Source organism: Pelecanus crispus, chromosome 1 (genome assembly GCF_030463565.1).
Source record: "Pelecanus crispus isolate bPelCri1 chromosome 1, bPelCri1.pri, whole genome shotgun sequence".
NCBI lineage: Eukaryota > Metazoa > Chordata > Aves > Pelecaniformes > Pelecanidae > Pelecanus > Pelecanus crispus.
Window position 1 is genome coordinate 200,136,445 of NC_134643.1, and position 19,540 is coordinate 200,155,984.

Consider the following 19,540-nt stretch of genomic DNA (forward strand, 5'->3'; position numbering starts at 1 on the left):
CAAAGATATATGAAATAATTACCAAAACATCTCCTAATTCATATAATTTACATGATACAAGCTTGCTTTTCAGCAGCTGGTGTTCGGTTGTGAAAAAACACACAAAGTAAAATGGTTGCTGACTACAATGTACAGCTATTGCTGGGTGTAATGGAATGTACAACGGAGGTCAATGCAGACGTGGTTTTCCACCAGAGACTACACCTTTCATTGCAGCACTTGTGCTCTCAGCTTTACCTGGGCTTTCAGTTCTTCATTCCGCTTCAGTATCTGTTCTGATGTTCATAATGCCACCGGTTAAAATCTATATTAAAAGCTACAATGCTGCCAGAAGCCATGCCAGTAATCAGAGTTCTGAAAAAGATAGAAACGATGGTCCTGTTAATCCTCTTTTACCTTCTCAAGCAATGGTTTACCATAAACAGTAAAAAAGCTAGAAGAACAAGGCACTTTTTGCAACACTGTCTGAAGATTAAGCTCATGGGTGGGATGATTCAGTTTGCGGTGGAGACGCTACATTTAGGTGTTGACATGTGAGCCAAATTTCCATGTTCCCATTGTGGTCAAGGGAGATCTAGAGATCCATTCAGTTGCCTTCACATAGGTAAAAGCATCATGAAATTTGAGATGCTCTCACATATCCTGCCTTGCCTCCAGCTGCCTCTCCAGAAGGGTGTGGGTCTTCACTAGGTCCTTCGTCACATGTCAGCCCAGGTATGTACCTCAGAACTCCAGGGTATCTCAAACAGAACTAACTGGCTATGCATAGGCAAACAAATTAGGCCCTAATCAGTACCCTCAGTGCAGCCTGAGACCAGCTCTCTACAGGTCACTGGGCATGTACTTTAGGGTGAGCTTAATTTTCCTCTCGACTCCACAGGCTGTAGCAAGTAAATCACCACGGTTATTATGGGAGCTTATTCCCGTAGCTCACATGAAGACAACTATGCCAAAACACCTTCCTTCAGGTGTTTTAGAACACAGCTGCCTAATTTTAGGCACCTCGTGCCACTGGAGGTGCCCCAGGATGGCTGAGACATCTACACTGGCTGGCAGCTGGGATCAGCTGGATACCCTAGGGCCTTCCAGACAGAGTGAGATGCCTCTGCGAAGACAACTGAACTGATCCCTTAATCATAAGCTGATCGTGCCTTGGTACTCCTAAAAAGCTTCATACTGAAATGTAGCCCCATATTTACGTTATTCTGGTGGCAATAGTTGAGGTGATTTTCCAGTCATCACGTAGCCTCTAATCCTGGCAGCTGAGTTTTCAGATTGGATTAGATATCTATCACCATTTCTATCAAACCATACAAAAGCTATTCTCTGCTTAATTATGTGACTAAAACTAAGCAGATACTTAAAGCACTTCGCACAGCAGGGGCTTCCCAGCCTGGTATTACAGTCAGAGATAGAGAAAATAGGCTACCTGAAATTTTTTACAGTGTAAATAAATCTCTTTGAACAGAGCACAGTACTGTATGCATAAACTGGCAAAGCTCCAGAAGCGAATAGGCCTCTTTCAGGAAGTTAGTTTCAATTAGACTAGTTTGAGACAAAAACTTGTTTCAAGTCGTCTACTCATACAGGACTAAATTAGGTACATATTTTGTTTATAGGTGTTTTTGTTGCTTTACAAAATGGGTACATAGCATAGGAATGCTGAAAAGTATAAGAAAAAGAAACTGAAATGAATGCTGTATGATTTTTCTAATATCCTGTGAATTCTTTGCATCTCCTGACTTTGTATAAGAAATACAAGACTGATGCATGATGTAAAGAGCAAATCCACTCATGATTGTGCATAAATGCAACATACAGGCTTACATTATAATCACATTACAACAGAAGACTGAGGGACCAGGTTCATATATCTTTTACATTTACAGCATGCCTTTTAGTGCCACAGCAGTGACTGCAAAAATCTAGGCTTGTACATTGCATCTCCATTCCTCAAGAAGATCAAAGGAAAGGACCACACTCACTCCTGGTGGATAGATCCACTAATAATATTACACATTATAGTCTAGACGCAACCCCAAGAAGTTCTCAAGCTCTACATAGCTGAAAATCAGAAATGTACCACAAACTTTTGTAATTTATTTTAAGGCATTGTTTAATAGCCACTACTGCATTCCGGTCAGTCTGACTGTTCCTATGTTCTTAAGTTAATGTAATTTTACTTGTATTTTGCTAGTGGAGTCTCTGGCTTACTGACTTCAATGATAGAAGACCTCACCTTAACGTTAAGCACTCGTGCTATGAGACGCAAGGATCAGAAGAAATGCTGAGTCAGATAAATCAAGAAGATAACAACCAGGGTAATGATTTTGTACTATATCCTGTTAACAACTGCATACCATAAATTCATACCTTAAAGTTCATGGAGATGTATACTTTGTGTAATTTTACCATTTACATGCAAATATTAACGACAAACTCACCTCTGATCGTGAGACAGATCCATAGCTCTTATGCCAGCATCACAGCCAGGGTAAATATAGAGCTGCTTGAAGTCACAGGCCTGCCATACTTCCACTACACCGTTGTCTCCCCCTGTCACCAGGTTCTGCCCATCACTGCTCAGGAGGATGGCCTTCAGGAGAAGAAAAAACAAAACCCAAGTACACAGTTAGCTGTTATGGAAACAGGTCAGTATTACAAAAAATTAATCAACAAAGTGTTCAAAAAATGGGTAGATGTGGCACTTTGGGACATGGTTTAGTCTAGTCTACCCTTGATTGGTTTAGAGTAGACTTGGTAGTGTAGGTTAATGGTTGGACTGGATGATCTTAAAGGTCTTTTCCAACCTAAACGATTCTATGATTCTATGATTCTAACTTATATGCATTTCTTTTGCTCTTCCCACTTTAAATCTGAAGAAAAAGGCTCCCACTCCTCTTTCTCCCCAGTCAAAAAATAAACCAACAAATTTTGGATCTCCAAATTTTAAATAAAACAGTTGTGGGGTTTTTAACATGATACATAACCAAAAAGCTCTTTAACTGAATCTGCCAAGACTTGAGTTCAGCACATAACATTTTGATGTTTGTCCTATCGTACTTGGTGCCATCACTACCATCTAAAGCAGAGCAGTGATCTGCATTCCTAATGCTGCTTCAAGTGCTAGTGACAGAGCAGAGCCCTGAAGGCACAAATTCATGTCTTGGCTAATAAATGAAGAATGGACTCTTTTCAGAGCATTTTGTTTTAAAGATGTATTGCCCACCAAAATTTAATTCCAAACAAAAATTCCAGGAATCGTGTGGGATCATAAACAAATTTTTCTTATCTATTCTGGAAAAGCTCAAGTGCACTTTTGCATTTGGAGATGGAGACGAGAGGATTTGTGTTTGCATATGACTTAACCAGGAGGAGGTAATTTTACATATGTGATTTACTTTAAACCACACTGGAAATAAATTAAATTTAGACACAACAAATGTTTGTTTGCATTTAGATTTACCCTGGTTGAATCATTGATCTCCATCTGAGCTAAGAGTTTGCCATTAATGCTGAAATTGCTGAACCGTCCTCGTTCATAGTAGATGATGCAGTGACCTTCACTAGATACTGAAATTAAGCGAGGATACAAGCAGTTTTCTGTTCCTTCCAGGGCTCTCAGCAAATCTCCAGTAATTGTGTGTACCAGACAAGGGCCTTCTGTATATGAAAACATAATATATCATATATTTGCTGCTTATACAAATTATATACACTGTGCAAAGAGACAATGCTTAATACACATTTAGATCACATTAGTCCTGCATAGATATAAGAAGCAGCAACGTTTACTAAAGAATTTAAAATATACAACAGAAAAAGAAATGCAAGAGATATCGTGTTAAGAAAACAGATACAACATGCCTAAAAGTAGTAGCTTATTATTTACTTAAACTGGTAGGAGTTTTCATTGACCTATCTTCTAAAATATTCTTTCCTCTTTCCAAGCATTTGGAAGCCTCAGCCTTACTGCCTTCCTCCAACAACCTGAACTCTCTTTAGCCTGCCCATTCACATTAAACAGATGGGGCCCTATCAGTGACTAGTAGGAGCAACTCCCAGAGGGCATATAATTGTATCACTGCATATTTCTCCTATAAACAATGGCAGTTCCTGTAGGCCTTCTCCCCCAATGAATGTGTTATATGCATAGATTTCAGTCCTGAATGGTTTTAACAATGGGTGTCATCTGACAGCCAACAGAGTTACTATGATATCTGGACGACAAGAGCTTTTAGGAGACCACACTATAACTGCATTTACTCCAGAGAGATTTTAATATGAGATTTTAATGTCTTTTTATTACTGCTTATGCAAGAAAAAAACAGCTATGAAATCTACAATGTACATTTTAAGATGCAACACCAGGCTATTGTCATTTCAAGATCTATGAGAAAAGCTCTTTTGAAAGCGAGATCCATATTCCTACTAAGAAAACGAGTCAATTCTGTGATAAATGCAATGAGTCATGGTAAATACTGAATGTTTTCTTTTATGAATCACAGGATACTCCTGGACAGCACAGTAATCTCTTCGTTATACAACTGGCTCATGACCCTGAAAGTAAATTCATACTGGCAGACTCAGCCACCTCACATTAAGCCCTTCTAACTTCTCTGAAAATCACACAGCAGCTGGGTTTGCCCAGGTAGAATGAATCACAGCATCAGTGCATTTGCCTGTGAGACCTCTGGTAGAGGCTGTTACCTGTGTTTGCACAAAGCCTCATGCAGCGAGACCCCAAAGCCCTATGCAGAGAGACGCCAAGCCTGACTGGGTCCATGGGATACAACTGCAATGGAATTAATTGATTTTCTCAAATAGTTGCGTTTCAGCTTTGGAAATAATGAAGTGCCAGAATGTTATAAGAAGTGATACCTCCACCTTTAGAATAATTACCATGTTAGATTTTTCAAAAGAAAAATGTAATACTTTCATATTCAAGCACACTGACAAACTGCTACTACCTTGACTCAGCTGATTGGCCACGGACATGAAAAAGCACAAAGAAAATCTTCTGATTTAGGATGCTACCGTGAAGACATACAGACTGACTGCTCTTTTTTGGGTTTGTTGGATAAGAATGTGCAAGCATCAGCCTGACACACCAGATTTTTCTCAGAGGAGTCCTATATGTGCTGCCTCCCTGCCTCAGCAGGTTCTCTGGCGTGCTGCGTGTGTTATCGCAGTGCCACAGCCAGCTCCAGAGGGGCAGCCTCCCCGCGAGGAAGCACAGGCAGCGCTCAGGCAGGAAGACAGAGCAACACAGCAGTGCTGTGAAATGCAGTCTAAAAAACTGGGAAGGGACTAGGAAGGACAGGAAGAAGAAGCGTTACAACAGGCATCTGCTGGAAAACGGCAATAAAAAAGTGTTTTTCTCTCTCCATTTATATATGGAATAGAGTTTGAAGAGGAAGAACGGGAGAAGAGTAACTCAGGGGACAGACTGGGCCTCCATTTCTCTGGATCAATTACAAACATATTCTGGATTTGATGTAGAAGTCTTTGGTTCCCCAGCAGCTTTTACCTCTAAAAATATATGTAAGTTACCAAAGCATGACATACTTAATGAAGCAGAAGATAACTGACTACAGATTCCAGCTATTTTAATAAGAGGAATTTTGCAAAAAAATAGTTGGAAAGGGTACACTGCATACTGCCTTAAAAGATAAGAAATAGCAGTGCTGCAAGAAAAGCTTTAGGTTCAGCGTGACTCTACATTTTTTTCATAAATGTCTTGACTTCGCCTACCACTGTTATTTAGTATGCCATTATGAGAGTTAATGACCCATTAGGATTTCCTGTTAAAAATGCTTTTACTCAAAAGTTTCACACTTAGCTTTGAAAATAAATGTTGAGCTCCGAGGCAGCATAAAAGACGATAGCCTAGGAGCTTAGCTGTGAGCAAAAGCCGGCAGAGCAAGCATCACATCCTTCTTACCCTCAGAAGCAGCAAACTTTTTAAAAAGGTGTACAAGGATATCCATGGCAATAGATAAAACAGGCATCGCTATAGACAGAGAAAGCAAGTAGTTGGATGTGGATGTACAAGTGGAGTGGAAATGAGATAGGAAGAGATACAAGGAAGAAGAACCTTAAGGAAGGACAAGGGTAATGTAAAGAAAGAAAATAAGAAGGGAGAAGAGATAACGTAGCACAAAAGAAAGTAAGAGAAGGGGGACGCAAATAGGAAAACAGAAAAACACATGCAGTTTGCCAAATTAAGAAAAGAAGCTGAACAAAAGAGGGCAGTGGGGGAAGAAAAGTGGGCATGGAATTAAAGAGGAAAAGGAAAAGGTGGGCAGAACAAGTGAAATGGAACAAATGAAGGAGAAACAGAATAAGGAAAGATGAAACAAACACTCATTGAGGCGGGTGCTTTATTTACATTGATTACCAGTTACACAGGAGACTGCTGCAGGTTTGGAAAGGTATTTTGAACATTCGCATTAGCAATTGTCGGATACTCTGAATTCCATAGATAAGTAACAGGGAGAAAGTGTGAACTTTGGCTCAAAAAGTTTAATAGAAGAGAAGTAACAACAAACCTGCAAAACCCCTTCTGGATGAAACGCTGTCCACAGATCCAAAACCAAGCAAATTGACCCTGCTTCCCTTGCCGAGGAGACTGAGGTCAGTGCTACAAACTGCCTTTCAATTAAGATCAGGGTGGAAGGCTTGGAACTGGCCCTCCCCTAAATACAGGTCTCTATCAACAGGTCACTTCAAAATCAGTAGATGTCATTATGAATTATTGTATAAATTTTTCCCAGCTACTCTTCCAGATCTGGGGGGAATAGTGGCACAGGCTGACAGTTGGAAAGAATGATCAACTTAATTTGTGTCTAAACCCCGCAAGTCCAGATAGCAAGTAATGTTCAAAGTAAGCTGCTGCAGATTCCCCCAGAATTACAACACATCTTAGTAGAGGAGACTTTGGATAATTAAATTACATGTGGCTTGAGGGAAGACTGAGAAGTACACTAAAAAAGGACCTAAAGATGTTAAGAGTTAAATCATAAAAACATTTCTGACCTTTAGCACCACTGATAACAAGTCCCAGCTCTGCACAGACCGACACACAGACAACTTCATGGTCATGACCAGTTAGAACAGCCCGAGGAGCTGGATAATCACCTGTTAAAAAAAACAGAAGAAGAAAAACAAAAAAAGGAAACAACAGAGGAATACCAAACCAGACCTGTTTTATCAACAAAATAACTTTGCTGTAATTTGTCTTAAATCAGTAAGCATCAGAGGTGCAGTGTGTTTAAATATCTCATAGTTAGGTTTCTGAGCAAAATACATTCAGATATCATAAAGTTTCATAAGCACAGCTTCCCAATGCATTAATTCATACATTAACAAGAAGAAAATTTCTTTGGTTTCGAAATTATGGACTGTGTGCTATTTACAATACACAAATGACAACAATACATTGCTGGTTTATGACCTAAAAATACTGAACATGTATAGCTAAAGAACACAAAATGTGGTGGTATTAAAAGAAGCTGTAATGTAAAGATCTGCTATTAGGTGTATATGTCTCTAGACTTCTGCTAGGAACCTGAAGAGTAGCATGAGTTGAGGATGTTCCTATATTAACAATCATAATTTGTTTCATGAAACTGGTGGTAGGAAAAGAAGAGGGAAGGAACAGCACTGTACTCGAAAGATACTACTATTGCATAGACATTATTGATTCAGAGACACATTGAATGCTTATAGATTAAAATTATACCTAAAAATGGTTATAGGTATACATAATTTTATATATATCACTATGGATACCAATGCCATTTTTATCACATTTAATTTATTAAAGACTAGGATAGGCTACTCCCTAAATATTTATCTTTTATATTCAGGAGAGAAATGTGTTTTATTTTGGGTTCAAGTGGGCATTTATGAGTGTTTATATGACAGATAGCAACATTTCTGTTGTTTCTAATAATAACAGATACTGACATCTTAACAGTGAAACTCCTATATGCAGTAAGGAATTGCTCAGTATTTGATATTGCTTTGCCAGGCAAAGTAAGTTAATCAGTAACAGAAAATTAGCAACTTGCTAGATAACACAGATTTCATCTGGTTATATTTACTCTGTACAAATGAAATATAGAAAACTGGGAAACTCCAAAGGACTGGAGCTCTGCCAGTGTAGTTCAAATACTTAAAAAGGATAAAAGAAATGACCTAGGGAACTACAGATGAATTACTGTAACATTAATCCTGCGCAAAATAACAAAACAGTTAATCCACAGGTCTGTCAACAAAGAATTGGAAGCAAAAATGTCATTAATGCCAGTCACCATGCTGTACTGGAATGGGAGTCTTGTCAAGCAAGCTTCTTATCTGTTCTTGACAAGATGACAGGTATAGTTGATAAAGATGGCTATGTTAAAATGGCCTCCATGTATTTTTTCAAGATATTTGTCTTAGTAATACAATGTTTTGATTTAAACCTGTTTTATCTGGAACTGACTGTGGACAACATGGGTGGTACAGAAGCTGGTTCAATGACAAATCTTAAAATTTTTTGTCCGTAGAAAGGTAACTACTATGAGCTACATATTAGAATATTGGAAATTAGGGTGTCCTATTAGGAGCTGGGAATTGATTCTTGACTGAATAATAACCAGTAATGTTATCTACAGGATAATACAAAATCTTTGCTGGTAAGATATGGTTGTATATAAAACTGCTACAAAGATTCATGGGCAACTGTATAATGAAGAGAGAAAGTAATTATTTTAATATTCTCTGCATTGCCTAGTTAAATAAAAGGGGAGCAAAATGTGTTTATTTTATTTATTTTCAATGCAGCCAGGTGGAAGGTTGATGCTCCTGGACAAGCACAAGCTCTGCTCACTGGAGAGGAGATTCTGTTCTGGAAGGCAGTGAGACAAAGAAGGATTTACGGAGCCAGAAAGGAAAACTCCCTCAATATTAACTTTCAATGCAATACCCTACAATAGCAAATAGAAGTTGAGAACTATCTTGCCACCATAGACCAGAAAGATTAAAATCTTGTACCCACATTTACAGAAATGAGCTTAAAGGAGGGTTACATAACTGATATAGACAATAAGACAGGAGGCTGCATGCTATTTAAAGTGTTTTCTCTCTTCACTGCACAGGCAGCAAAGCAGTGACTTGACCACCATAGTGAGGAGTCACAGGCGTAAAAGATGTCCAATAGCCCAGAAATTTATCTTGCAGCTAATGGCAGCGCAAGGTCCAATGGGTGAATGGCTGCACACATTTCAACCCTGCAATAAAATGCAGTTTGCTAACTGGAAAAACAGTTAAACCCTAAAACAAATTAACAAGGGAACGCCTGGAGTAGCTAAGCAATATTGCATGGGTTTCTGAAAGATATGCTTTAGGAATGGAGGCTTGGATAGACTTTTGCGGGTCAATGAATGTCGTCTTTTTTATTGCAGACCCTCACCTCATATAAACCTGTTAATAAATTAGTGAAATGGCTATCTGGGTATGTAACTTGGAAGGATGTTCCAGACCTTTCCCACTCTAAAGGAGAGAAGTATTCTGATTTTCAGTCTGAGTTTATTCCTGTCTACCTTGTATCTCTGTCCTTTAGCTTCAGGCCTTCTCCCTCTCTTGTGTTTTCCCCCAATACTTACAGAAGAAATCAGCCCTCTCGGCCTTTCCTTTTGACTCTATTAAACAAACCAAACTCTTACAAACTCCATTGAAGTGAGGGGCTTGCCATTTTTTAGTCATCGTAGCAACTGACTGTGCCTGTCTAGCTCCAAGTTCTTTCTTAAAATTCGGGCAGCCAGAACTGTATATAACAAAAGTTCTTGAAATTTTAGGGTGAATCTATAGTATTCCTTGCCAAACCCTAATGTCTCCTGTCATCAAAATTTTAATAATAATTCCATGTATTTTACTATCTTTCTGAACCAGCTGAGAACTACCAACCATGGATTTAACAACTTTAGTTTTGGACCCAATAGTACAGGGTGGGTCAATCTACCTGGTCTTAACATTGCATTGTACAGACACATTAACACTTTGCTATCTCTAATGAAAACAGCTACCCCAATAAATCCTAGTTTCCAGTCTTTAATCTAGCCTGCAAGAAAAGAATCTTTCTGGTCTGGAAACTGAAGATGTGAACTGAAAACTGGGCTTTAATGCTAGGGAAGGATGGATGTTGGAAGAAACACAGAAAGATGCTTTGCGTATCTCATCAAAGATTAGCTACATTTTGAGCTTTAGATTTTTATGATTTCCCCATCAATGTTGCTGTTGAGAACCCCGTCTCCTTTTGAGTTTTTCTCCAAGTGCACAACAGAAAAGTGGAAAAAAAAATGTAATTCAACTAAATTCAGAATTTTTTTTTTCTTCTGTACGTCCTCCTGGAAAAAAAGAGGAATTATGCTCAAAGGTCATCTTGGCTTAAGCTCTGATTACAGAGGTGTATACAGTAGTGTCATCAGACTGCAAGGGTGAATGACTGAAATTATTAGATGGTTAGAAATTTTTTAAGGGAAAAGAAATAATGCAATTTTCAAAAGGACATTTTCCTCAGTGTTTCCTAGGAAAACACTGTAATATCATGAAACTGTAAAATGTCACAATATGAAAAATGAACATATTTAGTTGATTTCTTGATTTATAAAGGAAAATGCTTATAAGACACAACTACCCTGAAACATAGATGTTTGAGTCCTGTTTTTCAGTAAATACAAATTAATAATGGAGTACCATTATTAGGAGTAACAGTCCAACAGTAATTGAAAATGGGATTTTTCCCCTTAGGGCTCAAAGAAAAAATTATTCAGTGATACTTTCTACAGGAAAAGCTGTGGCATGGGGGAAAGAGCCTCAGTCATATTACATTTTATTGCTAAGGACAGAAGTTGTGAACTCCAGGAATCATTCAAAATCTAGGAAAATATTCTGTCACTGTCACATCACCACTGATAGATGCAGCTAGAGGTCAAAGACTGCAGCTCTGAGGGAATTGCAGGTGAAAATACCTTACCTATGAACTGAGATACCATCACTGTAAACTCCCTGTAATTTCCCCAAAGGAGCACCTTTGAACTGAATTACTAGAGGGCAGAAGGAGAAAAAAAACCCCATCTCTTGTATTTCCAAACAAGTAAGTTTTTCTACAAAGTCTAAAATAAAATACATCTTCCCTTCTCTCTGAAAAATATAATGCTTAATACTATTGTGATGTTTTTCTGGAACAAATGGTGCTCTCATAAGGTAAGGAAAAAAAAGAAGAAGAAAAGAAAGAGAACAGACAGTGTTACTATTTCTCTCATATTGTTCTTTTCCAGGGATTATGTACAGAATGCTACAGGGACACATCTAGGGGTCTTCTGTATAAAGAAGCATGAGAGCACAAGGCAAATTCCAGCTTCCATTTCATCTCTGACTTTGACGGAAGTACAAAGGCTATAGCTGAATTATTTGTTGAAAATAATTTACTTTACTATTTGCTTTACTAGTAGCAGTTTTGAGGGCATACTCTTCAGAAAAAAAAAAAATCTTAGAAAATACTGTGGCTTTCATGGAAGTGAAAATGTAATACCCTTCTTGAATTTTTACTGTCAGAAGAAAACATCCTGGAGTTTGACAAAAAGATAAGGCTAAAACCAATAAATAGGAATATTTCAAAATAGGAAATAGCCAATAACAATGTCTACAGCATGAGGGAGCAATGGTTATAAAAGAAAGATTGCTGACAGAAAAATATTCATATATTCAAAATATTCTCACCTCTGGCAGAACCGATTTATTTGTTGAGGAATGTGAGCAGCATTGTATATATCTACAAAGAACTCACTAAGGTGAGTGGACTTTCAGATATCTTGCAACTGTCCAGAGCCCAAAAGGAAAAACAGAGTGGAGGAGAGGAGAGTAAGGATTTGCAGCTTTTCTTCCTATTTCTTGCACTAAATTGCTTTGAGAACTTTGGCAAGTCACTGAACTGCCCTGCCTGTACAGCTCCCATTGGGTATGCAGCAAAACATGGGCACAGACATCTGTTGATAAAATGCTAGATATAACTGCATTAGTTCAGGTATGTTATTGGCTCATTTACCTTTGCTTAGCAGTCTTAAGAGAGAGATGCTTTGGCTACCAGAGTAGAGATGGTGCCAATAAAAATTACACACTGGTTTTCAAAGAGCTTCTACTCTGGCGGAATAGTGCCAATATACTTTATTTTAAAAATTAATACCTAAATTGTACAAACATGCAAGTACTGTAATAGCTCTTTAAACATGCAAAGCACATTGTGCCAATGTGCTTACACAGGACCTTCAGACAGCCATCCAGTCCATTTGGTACAGAACACACTGGTGGCTATTTTCAAACTGCTGCCCTTTCAAGGTTAAACTAGGGCATGTTATAGGGTATTAAAATGTGGAGGGATATAAAAGAATAAGTGAAAATTCTGAGTTCAGAATAACTCCTGTTTCAAGATACAAAGTCACAAAACCCGTGATCTTCAAAATTTTAAAATGTTTCAAAAACATGTTATGTAGAAGGAACAAACAAACATATACTTCATGAGAGACTTATAAAATAGTGCAGGTTAACTTGACAGAGCTCCTTTACGGTAACACTCACCCTCCCTTTCAGGTATATACAGAATGCATGCACTGGGATGGGGTGAATTGTTAGCACCTCTGAGGATTATGTTATAATGCTAAACAAACCCAGCTTAGGGCTGATAGGCACAATATTTTCCAATGGTCAGCACTGTTCCCATTAGAAAAAGTAGGGTTAACTCTCGTACTTCTTGTGACCATCCTCGTGGAAGCTACAATAGGTAATGAGAAATGTCAAGTCCCAAGATCAATGAAATTTCAGGCTCTAGGGACAAAACAGGAATAGCATTGATCCTTTTAAAGAACACCAGTCAGAGGGTGAATGTAATATATTGCACAGAGAGGCTCAAGAGGATAAGCGGCCAAGTCCAACATACTTACCTGACAAAAAATTCAATCAGCTTTTAGCACAAGCTGCCTACACTTCCTTTCTTTCATGCAGGAGTCTGATTCCAATTAAAGTGTGCAAATTAATTTTTATCACTTCCAAATTAGTTTCTGAATTTGTGTCTGTTTCAGATGAAAGCATCTGTCCCTCACTTTTCTGCAATTCTATCATCCACTTTGGTATCTGTTCAAAGACTCGGAGATAATTCTCATTTTCAAAGTCACTTGTTTGAAAGAGACATTCAATAAAGCACCCATAAAATATAAAAATAAAACAACTATAACGATACATGTTGAACTCCAGGGCATATCATGTACTCTCTTTGCTTCTTTTTGTGATGACTAATACAGTTACTATGTGAGGGGAAATTTGTATACAAATTAGCGCTCAGCTAAAACAAATCCCTATGTATTATAGGAGAAAAAAAATCAAAACCCAAATTGTCAAACTCCATCACAATAATTTTTGTATTCTATCTCTTAGAACTGCAAAGATTTACATTTTCCAGATCACTTCAAAGAATTAAAATAAGCAAACTATGTCCTTTGCATGTGCCGTGTCTTCCTAAGAGAAAACAGATTCCTTTCACTGTTCTCTCAACTGCAGCAGATGTATATAATGTGGTCATCAGCTTAATAAGGAGCAGATTCAGATTACCTATTTCACATGGACAATTTTGGCTTAGAGAGTAAGTAACTGACCCTGGCGAGATCACTAAGCTTCATTCAGTTCAGTGTTTTTCCCAAAGGTGGTACTCATCTAAGCAAGGATAAAGAAACAAAGGGAGGCTCAAACATACATAAAACCACAAAACCCTACATTCAACTCCCCTTCAGCCTGAAGGAATTCATGCCACATCTCCCACTTTCCAGGAGCATCCCCAGGCACCAGCCTCTAGTCTAGGCTGGAAAAGGACATTTTCTATCGCTGCTATTGGAGGTTAGCCATTACATAGCCATGAAACCAACTGTTGTTGGACCAGAGGAAGTACAAGTAGGGAGACGATTTGCCCTATGTACTGCTGTCGAAGGTATGCAGTTTTGGTTCCTGATTTCTTGATTTATCTTGATTTTCATGCAATCATCATGTCATATGAGACCAATAAACAGGGACAGAGAAAAGAATTTTGCTTTCCACCAAAGCTGGACATTCACAGGCCGCCCCTTCTGCGTTAATTTATAGCCTGATAGTCAACATATGCTTGTGAATATGGGAATGCAGGTTTGAATTCCCTGAGTCTCTGGATGCCAAGAACTTAGTCTCCCACTTCCTAGACAAACATGCCAACCAGAAGGGTTTTTGCAAGCTACTTTTGAAACCTACTCCATGGAAAACATTGTATTTAAAATCCAGGAAATTTTCAGTCTTCTCACAACAATTGTGAGAAGTGTCAAGACATTGTGACAAGTGCAAACTGAAACAGAAACTGCTTTTTGATACTTACTGTAGAATAAAAGTGACAACTTAATAAATGCATTGATTGGAAAAATTATTTTAAAATTATAAAAGGAAGCTCACCATGCTCTCATAGGCAAGTTTTCAACTACTGAGCTGGAGCAGCCACTTGCAAGAGTCTTATCCAAGACACAATTTTTCTCCATTCTCCTCTCTAAACCAGAGCTGGTTCTGTATTTCCCACAGACACAGCTGAGGTCACCCTCTGAGCACATGCCCATGCAGGTATTTCAGCAGAAGGTTCTAAGTAAGTCCTACAGGTTGGGTTATTGACATATGTGTTGTTTAGTAAAGATTTTATCTAACTCATGGATTCTGGAATATGGAATTTTAGCAGAATCGGTAAGGAGTTTGTTCTGACAATCTTTTGCCTGAGAGTATTTCACAATAAATGATTGTGATCGCTATGGTTCCTAATGAAATAGTATCCACATTTTTCTATACCAACATTGAACTACAAAAAATGTTTACGACTGAGGGTCTGCTTTCCTCCCCGCCCCCCCTTAACGTTTTCTGAAACAACTAAAATTCCTTTTGGTAATTGGGTGCATTGAAGCTGAAATTGATAATTAACTGTCTTTCAGCTTAAAAGATCATTATAAAGTCAAGCATCTAACCCAGATAATTACTATACCTGACATTTTTCTTTGAATTCTTCACCTTCTTACAGTCTGTGATATAAAATACCTTATCTGTGCCTCCAGATGACAGCTTTCAAAAAACTAATCCCCCATTTTTTCCCTGAAAATAGCATCTACATCTTTCTGGAAATTCATTCCAAAGATGTTAACTAATTGGATTTGACCTACAGTGAACATCTCACTTTCATTTTTCCTACAAGATAAATCCTAATCTTCTACCAGTAAGTCTAGATGAGTAGATTAGGAAATATTTCTTTACTACTTCGGTGGCGTAAACTATGTAAAACTTCAAACTTAGGTTCACAAGGATTATTGAGAATGTTTCACTCCTGAAAATTAGTATACAGGGAATCAGTCATACAACAAGCTATCATGTCTGTTCATGGTAGGGAATAAAATCTAGTAGCCAGTACTTCAGCAGAAAGATTTAGTAGTTGTAGAATTACTTCAGGCACATAATCACTAATGTGGTCTATCCTTACTGATGTATGTTCATGAAAAGTCAAACTAGCTGTTAATAAAGACATGTTTACAACACATGAAGTTCTGGTTATAGTACAGTACCAGTATATAATTAGCATATCCATGTTAACTTTAATTCAATGAGTGGAGATAGCAATAATAGTGATCACATCGCTCTTCCTCAACATGAGTCTTCAACATGTCTTCAACATGAGTAGTAAGAAATCTGGTCAATATTTTTGGAAGCTAGCACAGCAGACTTAGCTATTTAATCTTCCTGGGTATCTGCAAGATTACATTTGCCTGGACATGACTATCTGCAGCACAGTCTCCCATTACTCTGACTATAAGGCCTCTTCTTCAGCAAAACAGTACCTTATCCATATAGAGGAAGAGATAGAGAGCAAATCATACGATTGGGTTTTGTTTTCATTGACTTCTGTCAGCTGACGGATATCCTTTCATTTCATAAAATTAAAGTTCTCCAAGGCAGACACTTCCAAAGTTACACAGCTGAGATATTAAACCTGAGATTCCAAAAAGCACCACCTTCTTGCATTCAGATATGTTCATGATGAGAAAAAGGTATCAGAACTAAAATAAATTTATCTGCAAAAGAAGTGGAGTGGTTTGTATCATCCAGTCAGGAGATGCTAATGGCAAGGTTGTCCAAGCCCCACATAATCAAAGGAAGTAAAGGAAAAGTCTTACATTTTTAATTCAATGAAAGGAGCAAGCTCTTAATTTTTTCTGACTCTCAGCACAGAAATTACTAATACTTGATATGAATCACGCAGGCATCCAAAGTTGCTCTTGTCTTTAGCTGTGGTCCTATTTCTGGCTTTGGTGAAGGGACCTTGTAAATTAGAAGTGCAGTCCAAGCACCCTCCTATATAAATTAATAATATTATTATTATTGTGTCCCCTTCACTCTGCAAAGCACTGATAGTTAGTCCCCTGTGAAAGAAACGTAAACTCTTTCTGACATTTTATCTTTTTCTATTTCTATTCAGTCACCTTACTTCTCCAAAGGTTTACTTGCTATAGAAAGACCTTTCTCAGAGACTTGTTTAATTCCATGGCATGTGAGACATTCCTTTTTTGAAAAGGCGAGCAGCTGATATAGCATGCTGTAGCACAAAAGGAGTATGTTAAAATGCCAAAAAATATTTCTGGGGAAAGGAAAGTCAAAATATAGTGATATATGTCCTGTCACTTAAAGGCCATAACCATCTTGTTCTAGTTTATGATGACATGATGCTCTAAATGATAAAGGCAATTATGAATTTCAGAATTACTCCCATACTATTATCTGTTACCATGCACAGACTGTTTAAACATTTTTTGGCTAGTACTCAATGAATTGCTTAGCATGTGGTGCTGCTTTTATACCAACTTTCAACCTGTAAGTGAAGTAATTGATACATTTAGTAATACCTTCTGAAGCTGACAGAAGGAATGTTGAAAATGAATAGGTGTGAGAGTGGACCTCTCAGGAATGTGCTTTTTACAGGATATACTTACTGCTATTTGGATTGTCACCTATAATATGGTGTCGGCCACTCCAGTACCAAAGCAGCAATGTAGCATCACGAGACCCAGATACGATGTAGCAATCACCACCAATATAGGACTCTGATCTGGCAAGGCAAGTCACGACATCCCAGTGGCCAAACACAATCTGAGTTAATTTTCCTGGTGGGAGTGCAAAGTGATGCAAATTCAGTTTTTTTAAGTACTTGCAGCATTTAGAAATCATTAACTAAATCATTAACAAATATGCAGTTCAAATGTAATTTTTGCCTCATGTCCTTTAATTAGAGTTCACTACATGCTACAACAAGATTAAAAAATCACAAAGATAATTTTTTTTTTCTCTGTTTATGTTCCTATTGAGGGCTGTGCTCTGTGTCAGTCCATAGCCTAACCCTGTCTCTGAAAATCAAGTCAGTGCAGCAGTCACTGAATATTAAGTGGAGTTACTGCTCCATCAGTATTTAAGCAATGGTGTTAGAACACTATTTGTGAATTTAATGAATTATATGAATAAGACAGTGCATGAACTTTTCCATAATCGTGCTACATTATAATGTAATAACATTAAAAATGTGTATTTGTTCTATGTTAATGTCAAACTAAGGTTTACTATGATCATCACCTCCTTCTTTCTATTATTGCAATAAGTTTTCAGCAATATATTGAATGATATTAGGCTAAGCAATCAGACAAAGAAACAAAATATTGGCTCTTGGTAGCAGGCTATGCAACCAACTTCCTTATTACATTAAATAAATAGAGACAGAAACAATACAGCCATGAAAATATTGTGACAAAAATTTTGGTTGATCCTTTTGATATGACTGATTCCCTGAACATAACTATGGTTTTCAAAAGTTACCACCAACAAAACTGTATGCCTTTCTGTTTTCTTTTATGTCCTTTATCTTCAAAGAAAAAGCATCTTAAAGCTATTATGCTCAAACAATAATGAAGGATTTTATAAATTGCCCTTTATCATTTATTGAGGGGTAAGCACAGGCATTAGATACGGTAGTATTAAGACAACCGTCCACTTTGTGACCTAAGAAGAAACAGGTGGTTGTATTTAGGTTCACCTGTTTCCGTAGAATAAACTCGAAAGCTCTTGTCCCAGAAACCACAGATAAGAATGTAGCGATTATCTGCTGTGACCACGAAGCAATGTGCATTGATCTGGATGCTCTGATCCACAAGGTCTGTGATCTGCCGTTTGTTCACACCGGAGTTATTGGCTGTAACAAAATGCAAAACACATTTTACAAGTAAGCTGTTCCAACACCTTCCTGTCATCCACTTACAGGAGAAAATGAATACATTTAACTTTCAATGAACTGTGAATTTGTTGTTGAGTAAGCATTTTGAATATCAACATTTAGAGCTGTCTATATGGGTGTCAGAAATACAAAATTATTGTGAGACTTCTGGTTTCCCTTTGAATAAGACAAAAGATTTTACAGGAGATGACAATTTCTTATAAACTGCCTGATGCACTGCATAATATGTGGTAATATTTTAAGTGCTCTGCCGAAGTACTCTCCAAAACCAAACTGAACTAAGGGAAGGTGATGGAAGTCCATTTAAAATCCAAGTCAACGCTAACAATATTGCAGAAAGTCAATTCTTCCTGGTTGGTACCTCTCCTACAGAAAATATCCCAGTTTGTGTTGTGTGACTTTGACATTCCCCCATACGTGCAGAAGCTTAACCAGATCAAAGACATAAGGATTCAAGCAATGAAACAATTTAAATTGAATGTGCTTTTTTAAACACTGTCTTCTCATCTATGCTTCAAGTAGGGAGCCAGGCCATGGGCAATAATGTTAAAAGAGGCAATGCCACCTGGAAATTCCCCCAGATAGAGGGAAAAGGAATGGTTCATGCAGAATCCCACCACACCCACCGTCAGACAGAGCTAATGTGCTATTTACCTCCCCTGACTCACAACAGACAAGATCTGGCAATACAATAAAGGTGTGTTCCCTCCAACCTAATATTAACTTTCTGGAAGGTCAGTATATAATCTAAGTTAATCATCTACTCTCCCTTTATACTCACTGGAGAGTGAGAGACATCGCTTCACATGGCAAGTCATCTCATGCTGTAATAGCTGCCCAAGTGTTCCAGAGGACAGTTTCTCTTGCTAGAGGGAATCTTGATAACTTACTTCAGATAATTGAAGTTAGGTGAGATAAAACTCACTCTGAGAGACATGTTTCTCCTACCGTAGGAACACAACTAAATGCAGATAATATTCTGAAATTTCATGTGTCCCTATTTTTGGTTACACTACTTAAACTGCTCACAACTGCATGAAATAAGAGATTCAACCCCCCAAAAAACCCCTATTTTAAATTTTCTTGTAAGAGTTAATAACATGTTTGTGTACATTCCAAGAACACATATTTAAATTACCAGACCCTCTATGTCCATCCTCTGAAAGATAATGAATA

General features: G+C 37.8%; 1 protein-coding gene across 4 annotated transcripts in view; it reads right to left on the bottom strand.

Moving 5' to 3' along the window:
* Window positions 1-263: 263 nt before the first annotated feature.
* Window positions 264-19,540, bottom strand: part of NBEA (neurobeachin) — a 532,307-nt gene continuing 513,030 nt past the window's right edge. For all 4 annotated transcript variants that reach the window (XM_075727933.1, XM_075727935.1, XM_075727932.1 and 1 more), the window contains 6 exons: window positions 18,167-18,322; window positions 17,076-17,246; window positions 7,039-7,140; window positions 3,467-3,663; window positions 2,445-2,596; window positions 264-354 (listed from right to left, as the gene is read on the bottom strand). In XM_075727933.1, coding sequence (XP_075584048.1) covers window positions 264-354; window positions 2,445-2,596; window positions 3,467-3,663; window positions 7,039-7,140; window positions 17,076-17,246; window positions 18,167-18,322 — 869 coding nt within the window. The remainder of the gene's footprint in view (window positions 355-2,444; window positions 2,597-3,466; window positions 3,664-7,038; window positions 7,141-17,075; window positions 17,247-18,166; window positions 18,323-19,540) is intronic.